Source organism: Schistocerca serialis, chromosome 1 (genome assembly GCF_023864345.2).
Source record: "Schistocerca serialis cubense isolate TAMUIC-IGC-003099 chromosome 1, iqSchSeri2.2, whole genome shotgun sequence".
Lineage (NCBI taxonomy): Eukaryota > Metazoa > Arthropoda > Insecta > Orthoptera > Acrididae > Schistocerca > Schistocerca serialis.
Window position 1 is genome coordinate 921,549,403 of NC_064638.1, and position 10,679 is coordinate 921,560,081.

A 10,679-nucleotide genomic window follows, 5' to 3' on the forward strand; every position below is an offset into this window, starting at 1 on the left:
TTAACTTGTGCCTTGGGAATTTTTCCGAAGTTTCCTTAACGATTTTCCTGATATTTCTCCAGCACGGGTGGCTAGTATTACCAAAGAGTCACCCTCCATTGCTGATGGCAGATGGCACGCTCTCCGCGATAGTAAATCTTTGTGGTCAGTCAGAAACATGTATCACCTACTAGCTTAGCGCCCGCTGCTTCGCTCGCATAAACTGTATGGTCTGCATAGATGATTTTGTTTTTATGTAATCGAATTTTTAATTTGTTCATGAACTGTAACATCAACTAAAATTTTCGCACTAATTAGGGTCGTAGAAGCATGACCCTTCCGAATGTACTTCTGACAAAAAAGCGTATCTTGCAGCTGGAGAATGTACCCTTAATGTAGGAAAAAAAGCCGCTGTCTGGTGGAACAGCAGGTCCCTGCCCTTGACAAAGTTCTGCTGAGAGTGGCAACTTGCCTGATATCTTTATGTCCGGTCGGTGATAGTAAGCTACAGATTCTGTATCCCACTAGCAGGTTGAAATTAAGCCCAGACTTTCCTTTAAATCACAGCTGACATGATTAAAGCTATTCGTAATACTGTAGGACAGGAGAGGAGCTCTACAACGCCACTCATTTAAGAGTTGTCCTTGGGCTCGAATATAAAAGATGTATCGTGGTCTTCAAAAGTAGATACAAAAAAGTCACACCGATTGAATCACATTAGTAGAACTGAAGTAGGCAATAAAGAGTGCTTCGATCAGTGAAACTGGATACAGGAATAAATCCGGCAGACTTGCTCGGGCCACTGGGTAAGGAAATGACACAATAAAAACCGTTACATATTTAGGAGAGCGAGAGAGATATGTATGTCGTAAAGTAATAAAATATTGGCAGTAGAACGTTTGGCGCAACCAGAGCGCCAGCAGGCATCGATCTCGTGATTTATGTAATGATCGTGTACTCGTGCTACCGTCGTTAAATTATCCACGGAGTTATCACGACTCGCGAGTAATTATACTATCGAAATCATTGCTCGTCGAAATGTAAGGTTCCCCTAAGCTTCTGAAGCATCAGCACTTGGGAAAATTACCAGCATAGGGCCTAACTAGTGCTTCATGTGCTCTAGTGGCTCACCACACCTATCGCGATAGCGCGTATTGGCTCTTCGAAGTCCAGTTAAAAGGTTAGTATGGCTGTTCTCCCTAGGCTCTATTTAAGAAGTTTTACGCAGAGAAAAGAAGTCGAGCTACTAGAGTGGTACTAGTGTTTGTGGCTAACCTAACTGCGCCTGTTTACAGCAAGCTCTGAAACACGAGGATATTAAGATGCAAATTTTCTCCTCCAGTTTCACTTTGCAGCTGTATTCCTTCGCAGCCTCTTACGCGGAAACGCTATATTTGAGCTGAATCTCTGTGTCGGTGATAATTTGTAACTTACGAAATCCATTAGGAAGAAATTTCTAAGAACGCACGTTTGTAGCACAGCATTGTATGGAACTGAGTCGGACTGTGGGAAAACCAGTAAAGAAGAGATTTGAAGCGTTTGAGATATGGTGCTCCACAAGGATGCTGGAAATTAGGTGAACTGCTAAGATTATGAGGTTCTCGGCAGAATCGGCGAGAAAAGAAATATATGGAAATCACTGACAAGAAGAAGGGACAGGATGACAGAAAATGTGTTACGACATCAGGGAATAAATTCTATGGTAACTGAGCGAAATGAAGAGGGCAAACACTGAAGAGGAAAGCAGGGACTGGAATATGTCCAGCAAATAATCGAAGTCTAAGAGCGTAACAGTTACTCTGATATGGAGAGGTTGACACAGACGTAGCGAGCAAGATCAAAGCAGCCAGAGGACTAATGACCCCCCCTCAAAACCGCTTTAACTTAGGGGAAAATACCACTATCCTTGAATATTATTATGTTACTGTCATATTATAGTCTTCTCGGGAACATACATAAAATTACAGTAGATTTCATGTGGCAAACTAGTTGAAAGTTTACAGTTTTGCGTTTGGTCACTGTTTTCAAAATATAGCAACTTAACTGCCACTTTATGCGTCTGAATGAGAGCAAGCTGTTTGGATTATAGATAATGAATTAGATGCTGATTTGATACCCACTGAAGATTTCTTGAATCTAAAGCGAGAAACGTTTGGGTGCACAAGACAAATAAAAAAATTAATGTGGAGCATGCAAAAGGCGTTTTTCTTTTGAAGTACTGTTACAGCTGCTGCGAAAATCGACAGCACAAGAAACTTGTTATAAAATTAATATTCAAATTTTAGTATTTGGTAACTAATAAAGTTCTTTACTTAATTTTTATTTTGAATCGCTCATCCTCCTTAATTATATGTGTTTATTGATTCTACACTCGGTATCACCTGCCTTTGACGGTATGACATCACAGTTTACTTTCCTTGGACATGGTAATGAAGCAATCATCTACCGTCGCGATTGTTGCTTGATATCTGGGTCACATCAATAGTGTGACATCGCGTCACCTGTAACTATTTTTGGGAAAACGTCGTAATGAATCCATGACTTCTTGCGATTCTGGCACTGTTTTACATCGATCAGTTTCTGATCAACGGTAAATCACAAGATAGTACATTTCACTACCGCACGTTTAATTTTTAAATCTTCAGACAAAATGCGTTAGTAGGAATCAGGGAAATTACAGTCAGTTCCTTCAATACATCAGCTGTTCTTCGGCGCTGAAAATGAGATCGGTCACAGATGCTTACATTGTTCTTGACCGTTCTGGATGTCAAGGGACGTTCCAGACATCATTTTTAACGAACACGCTGCCACTTTTAAAACCCGAAAACCTTTCCTTTGAAAACCCCATGTTAGTCGACTCTCCTCCCTCGTATGCCTGCCGAAGCAGACAATATTCCGATTCTGGAGTTCCCTAACAGTTCACGTACTTTGATGTGAGCACGTTTTAGTGCCAAGTCTGAAACTGTAAACTGGATAACTTCATTAAAGAATACTGGCACTCCGAACAAAGCTTATGAATTTCGTTTGATTTCTCATTCCCTTTTATTTCTGTATTTGTGTTTTACTGAAAATATCTGTACGAGAGTGGAAATGTCGACGGTATGTGCTATGTGTATCTTTTACGGAAACAAACTTTTCCCGTTCACTCATGGTACTTGTTTTTTTACCTATTTTCATTCGAATTTTTGTGGTAGGATGGATAGGGAATGCGCATGCTGTGCAGGAGAAACTAGCCGCAATTGGCGAACAGCTGAAGACGCCGTTGGCCATGGTCAGCCGTCTGCACGCTGCTACCTCGAGGTTTAGCAGTAGTAGCGCGTTGCAGTGTGCACCTGAAGTGTGTCTTGTTTTACCCATGAGGTCTACCGCCGAGGCACCTTCCAGTGTACCCGACGCGGCAAAGCACGCGAATGGGCAGCTTGTAACGTTTCCGCGTCTCTCGAGACAGACTGAATGTGGGGACTGGTTATGTGGCCTCCTCCATTCACCGTGGAAGGCGACAAGTAGTCTCTCCTTCAGAAGAGTCTCAGGATGGCTTGGGGGTGGGGGGAGTTTGCTAAATATCAGAACCTCCAATATTAGATAAGCTGTGGAATCACTTATGGAGATAGCATCCAGTTCAGGACAGAATTCCAATGTCCATTCGGCATGTCTGCCGGAGCAGACCACCAGGCCAGCATTCAAGTAGATGAAGACTGATAAAAGCCCGCCATTCGAAAGGCAGAGAGCGAAAGCATATCGTGTACAAAGTAAAGACACTTCAATTGTGAAGATTGTAACGCTAAACTGCCGATGTACTCGTTACAAAGTCCCTAAATTTACCACCCAGTGCGGAAGCTGTCGCCCTCAAATTATACACTGAACCGAGAGGTAGATGAAACTCGAAGCAGAAAGCTGCAATATATTTACGATTTCGCAATTGATTCTGAGTGCGAACATTTTTGGACATGAGTAAAATAATTGAAAAAACATTTTGTTTGAAACGGGAAACAAACCTGCGCTTTCTGTCGAAGCTGCGCATAGCATGCAACATGTGATGAGCATCATTTGTGTGGGGTGATTCCAGCTACTGGTTGCAAAAACAAAATTGCAAAGATCTGTCGAAACACCAACGAAAATGCGCCTGACGACACTAAGGAGATACACCATGTACACTAATACATAGGGCTTGACGGCCATTAACCATGTGGCGCATTGCGTCTACAACAATGGAAAGCTGTTAATAGTCTCTTCTCTCGCGTTTTCAGACAATCCTGAGGCGGCAAATGTACACAGTCCACTTCTGTGGGCACATTCTATTGGTGTTATGCCTTTGCAACCTCATGACTGACTGAGGACGCCAGAGAAGTAACCATCTAAAACTGTCCACTGCAATGAAAATTATGTACCATATGGTAAGATCGTTTCAGTGTGGATGTACTCTCCTGAACTCTTGTGGAAGTCCAGCGTTATGCGGCGAGCAACGAGTATGGTGAACAGGGAGCGCTACTTAAGCTGTGTGTCGGAATTTGTGTCTGATGGAAAACGTGCTCTGATAGCCGAACGGTTAAGGTTATCGCTCGCGAAAAGCGGGTAATCCGTGCTCGAATTCCCGTCTGGCACAAATTTCCACTTGGTGCCATCGAATTCATTTCAATGTACAATTGAGACATATCAGAAATCATTTCATCACGTATTCTTCGCTTCCTGCGTAGCCACATCTTCGGCAATGGGGGAAATTTCTAAAATACACCTAACAGGTTTCGAAACGATCTACGCTACAGATCAGTTCGTCACCGCAGCCAGTATTCCTCGAGTCACATTCGTTGTCTTCGGCAACTTACAACCAAACTGTAAATTTAAGTCTAACCTTGACCTTTAGCTATGCTAACAACATTCGTTGGTCGGCCCCCATACTGCTCAGTAACGTTGTTAGCAATATTGTACTACACTGTGGTTCGGGATATTGGATGATAATGACGCTGCTGGTATGACAATAACTGCTGTACTTTGCTGCAAGCAGAAAAGGAAGGAGGGTGAAAAATTGGTTCAGGGAGCGTCAAATATCACTCACGAAAACTCTTTGAGAGAACTGAGGTTGAACGAAAAAAAAAAAGATCACGGTAACTTTTTGTATGCTGACAGTTCAACATTTGTTACATTATTGGAAGTGGTTCTCCCCACACATCTGCTTCCCCATACATAAGCAATTGGCTGCTTTAAAAAAAAAAAAATACGTCCTTTACATGGCGTCCTCCTGTACGAATACATTCGTGAAATCTGCTATTGAGATTCCTCACTGACCGCTGTAATATCTCGGCTAGGATACTGTGAATTGCATTTCGAATTCTCTGTTTTAACTTATCCACGATTGTCTAGGAGTGGAAACTTTGGTCTTGTGGCGGTGCCTACAATGTCACGTCTTTCAGTGTCAGACAAATTTTTATTTTTAAAGGGGTCACTTAAGACTATTTCCATGGGTTCGCCCCTCAAATTTCTCCCTCATATCACAAAATTGTCGTCTGATGTAGTACAAACTGAAAAAATAAATTCCTTTTAAAGCACACTTTCGTATGTAATTTATATTCAAAACCTTACACCTGCGTCACAGAACAAATTCTACATCGAGAATATTTTACACAAGTTTAAGGGAAGAAATGCTTCCGATAGTTATTACAGTATTTAAAGAACATCAAAATATGAACAGGCTGAAATGAAGAAACAGTACATGAGACTATGTTAATCAATTCAACTGTAAAAAGCTAAGGAGCATATTATTAGCAAAATGAGAAATATGCAAAAGTGAAATGCCAAAATGAGCACTTCTGAATTGGGAGTAAATCAAAACAATCAGAATGGCTGAAAGAGAGCACAATAAAATGTGTCATAAACGAATAAGAGCTAAGCAACTAAGCAAACAAGAGAATAGGCAAAAATGAGATGCCAACAAAATGAGCGCTGCCCGAACTCCGTCGGCACTTATATATGGTTGCGGTGGTGGCGGCACCTCGCGGCCCGTACGCAACACGCGCGCCTTGCGATCGCAATGTACTCTTAGCGCTCGCGGCGGCGTCCAGCGGCCCGTACGCAAGTTGTGTAATTGCTGTCGCAGGTCGACCCTTCATCTATGATGTTACAGCGGCCACAATATGTTAACGAATCGTGAGATCACACGGTTGCCAAACAATTCTTGCACATATGCCCTTGATTGCCCCATGCAGTGTGTGATGTCGCTCCGTCCTATTGAAACCAGGCTTCTTCTATGTTTGGAAAGTTGTTCAATGCAGGTGTAACTAAAGTTCGTCACATCTCCACGTAACAATCGGCACTGGCAGTTACTGTGTTTTCCTGTACATTTGCGAAAAAATACGATCCAATAATCCCATATGATGAAACACCACACCATACTGTCACTTTACTAACTTGTAAAGCGCGCTGGTCATTAGGATTTGTGTTTGCCCAGCAACGGTAGTTCTGTTTATTCAAATAACCTGTGAGATGAAAATGTGCCTCATTTGACATCCACAACTTGTTTAGAAATTCATCGTTGCTCTCCAATTGTTGCACCATCTGCGGTTTGTACGCATAATTCTTAAATCAATATGAAGAATTCTGCGAACACTCTCCTAGGGCATTCCAACCATTGAACGGCGTGGTCTCCGTAAGACAGACTCGCGTACATCAATGTTCGCTAGAGAACGCACACTTCATGGTCGTCCTGTTGGTCTCTTCTTGAGGGTAGATCCAGCTTCAAAGTTATTAATCCAACATTTTATCGCATGTCTCGACGGAACGGCATCATAACGTCCTGAATTATAAAACCGTCATAACTCGCTCTGCGCCGCTACCAAACTATCATTGTTTTTATAAAACATTCTTATGGCTAACGCACTCTGTTGTCCGTTCCACTGGTCCATGATTACTGAAATGGCGGACTGTTTACTCGCTGTCACGAACCCGCATTGCTGCCACCTGCCCATGGCTGCCACTACCCATTTCAAACATTGCCGTTGCTGTGTGTCACACTGTACAACGAGAGGGTTCCACCAAGTCAGTGCTTATCTATTACGCTACGATAACTTGCTACTGGCAGTTCTTTCAGACTTGAAATTTACAAATTCAGTTTCTTTTTACAGTATTCAGATATAGTACAGAGTACTTTGTCAGAGTGAATCGACTAAGAATTGGGACATTTTGAGTTTCCTATGGCAAATGATGTAGAGTATCAAATATTTATGTGGCGTGACAAATCAACAATTTGGTTTGACTGTGAGGGACATTTTTCATATTGTCATTCCTGACATATCTGAGGTCTACAGTTATTACTGGTATGAAAGTGAACCAAGTCCAGAGACAAGATGGCGGCCCATCTTGTGGATGACAGTTCACGAGTCAAATGACGATGCTATAAAAGACATCATATTTACGCCAGTGACTGTAACACTATTTCACGATTGCAATTTCGGCCTTAGGCCATTATTTTTTGTAATGGCCTAAGGCTGAAATAGCAATCGTGAAATAAAGAAAGTATCACAGTCACTGGCGTAAATGCCAGCCGCTGTGGCCGAGCGATTCTAGGCGCTTCAGTCAGGAACCGCGCGACCGTCATGGTCGCAGGTTCGAATCCTGCCTCGGGCATGGATGTGTGTGATGTCCTTAGATTAGTTAGGTTTAAGTAGTCTAAGTTCTAGGGGACTGATGACCTCAGATGTTAAGTCCCATAGTGCTCAGAGCCATTTGAACCATTTGAACTGGCGTAAATATGATGTATCTTGTGAAGTTCTACATGTCTGTGAATCCCAGGTATAAAAAGTTAGACAATGATGTTGTTGGTGACTGTCTTTACATTGACGAATACGTGGCATTGTAGGTCAAACAAATTAATGTAGTTACGTTTTACCATTAATACTACGTAAACTTGGTTAAAAGTGTGTAAAATAGTCTTTTGTGGTGTACAGCTATGTGAGTCTATGGTCGTAGGCGAAAGAGAACTCCCTACACAACTTGTTCTGTGCTACCATCTACGAAGTAAAACGAGAATTGTGTTGTGGAATACACACAACCATCGATAGAGTTTTGTCTTTGATCGATTATTATTGCCGTTTTGAACGTTGTGAACCTTAGGAATGTAGTGTGTTCACTTTAGCATACAAAATTTATGGAAGGTCATGGTTTTGAATGTGCATCTGTTGTCAAACGTTCTTTAACTTCTATCCATGCTATTTTGGTTTCGAGACGTGGAAAACACACGTATGCTGTAGATTTACATAAAGAAAAATATTATCTACTGAAGAGGCTAATAAAACCAAGAAGATGAAACACAAGAAAGACAATCAGAACATGAAGACCCAAGAAATAAAATTTCGATATGGTGGGAAAGAAAAGTGACAATTTTTTTAGCTCTGACTGTTTAACATCAGTTATAACAAATGGGGAAAATGTTTATCGACTAACTGTAGCTTAGAAGAACGTAAGAAGAACCAGAATAACCAAAGAGCATCGCAATGCAATACAGTTTAAGTAAGCTCACAATGACGATGCAGAGTACGATAAAGTAAGGTTCTCTAAGCGAGTTACGGATCGGTCCTCTGAACTTAATAACATAACAAGTATTCCAGATGATGAATACTTAAGCGTCCAAAGAAGACAGTACTGTGCTTCATTCCTGCTGTTCTCCGTGATTTCTGCAGGAATGTACTAACTGTTAGCTGCAAGTTCCAGTGTAGATACGTTGTCAGAAGATGAATGATGTTCCCCTAAACTTTATGTAAATTGCATATGGCATTGTCCCTTAATAGCAGATCACATTTTGCTTAGATGAATGAAACAAGACTTGTACAGATAACATCTGCGATGAGACAGTTAAGGTGTTCCTAGTAATGACCATAATTTTTTAGGCCTGTATTGTATATCTTTTGTCTGAACATAGGAGTCTATCCATCATTTACTACTCTCAATGTCAGAACGGATTTCTCTTTCTGTGGTTGAACTTTAGGACTGAATATCTGGAAACATTCAAATTGTTGATACACTGTGGCATAGGACCCTCCAGTAATAGAGACGTGTCGCACAATAACACGTGCACTAAAGGGTCATCGTATTCGGATAAATAACGTATACACAGACATAAAAAACTACATATACTTCTATTCATGACTTTGCATAAATTTTTTTTAAATAACCCTCTTCGTTCGTGGCCGTTCCCTGTATTTTCTGATCAACGTCTGTTTTTATGCTCATCCCTAACATCCCGAAATGCCAGCAGTGATCTATACTTTTCTATGCACTCTAATAATAGTGCTCTTTCATCTTGTTTTGAACTCTTTTTCCCCCCAACAGCAATGAACCTAACGTAACCTACCTGTTCTCAGTAGCACGTGGCAGAATGTCGATGATATTGTGAATACTGGCAACAGAAGGCACAATGTGTCCGACATTACTGTTTTACAATATTACTGTAAAACCTCTCAGTTTTACTCCAACATGATCAATATTATTACGCATCAGAAAATATTGTGCAATATCATCGACCGTCTAGGGCTGCTATTGCTTCGCCAACTCACAACAAAATTATAACATCGGAATACGAGGCAATATCCCAACGAATCCTTTTATATTCTGAGAAACATACAATACAAGAAATACAAACGAAAACAAGTAAACAAGCTTACAATCCATAACAGTCAGATCAATAATCACCAATCTTGTACTGTTCATGTCGAAAATAAAATCAATCAATTCTTACTTTTCGCCGAAACAAGTCATTAAATTCATCGTCTCTCATTGACTACTGTACAATGTCATCTGATTGGTTACGATCAACGGAAACGATTTGCGAGGAGCACAACGGAAGAACTGCCGACAATGTAATTGCATTTTAACTAATATTCCCGAGCAGTTTCAGATTTTGTCCGTTTTACGGGAAGGGTCAAAAATGGCTCTGAGCACTATGGGACTTAACTTCTGAGGTCATCAGTCCCCTAGAACATAGAACTACTTAGACCTAACTAACCTAAAGACATCACACACATCGATGCCCGAGGCAGGATTCGAACGTGCGACCGTAACGGTCGCGCGGTTCCAGACTGCAGCGCCTAGAACCGCTCGGCCACTTCGGCCGGCTACAGGAAGGCAGAGAGGAAACATTCTTGTCGTTCACCAGATCGCTTAGTTTGACAATTGTGCGCAATATCCAAGAAATCCAACTTAGAAACGTAAGAAAGTGAGCCACTTACGTACCATTCATGGGATACCCTTGCGGCAAGCAGGAAGATGGACCAATAACGGCGCGTGTCGACAAAATGACAGCGGAGCACTCTCCCCACATGTTGGCCACCAGCGCCATGTAGGGGAACTCGCCGCGCAGCGCGTCGCGTCGCTTCATGAAGTGGTCGCGCGGCGCTAGGGCCATTGCCGGGGGGTAGTCTGCCGTCACGACGGACGTCACCGCAGCGGCCGCCACCGCAGCAATCAGAACACGCCACATGCTGATCACGGCTCCATAACACACTGCCGCCAAAGATATTCTCACCTTCTTAGCGCCGCCAACAAGCAACAGCAGCTGGCTGTGTGTATGAGCTGCACGGAACTTATACAGTATCAATATCTCTGGAGTGAGCATTTATGTCTCGCGACGACGTTGTTTGTTTAAGGCTAGTTCACACTGGGCGTCACGCCACGTCACGTCAATTCACTCAACCTCGAAATATTTCACAATCCAT

The 10,679-nt window shown here is 42.1% G+C and overlaps 1 protein-coding gene across 1 annotated transcript in view; it reads right to left on the minus strand.

Moving 5' to 3' along the window:
- Positions 1 to 10,444, minus strand: part of LOC126448863 (uncharacterized) — a 107,505-nt gene extending 97,061 nt beyond the window's left edge. The window contains exon 1 of the mRNA XM_050091001.1: positions 10,198 to 10,444. Within this exon, the coding sequence (XP_049946958.1) occupies positions 10,198 to 10,444 (247 nt within the window). The remainder of the gene's footprint in view (positions 1 to 10,197) is intronic.
- Between the last annotated feature and the right edge of the window lie 235 nt (positions 10,445 to 10,679).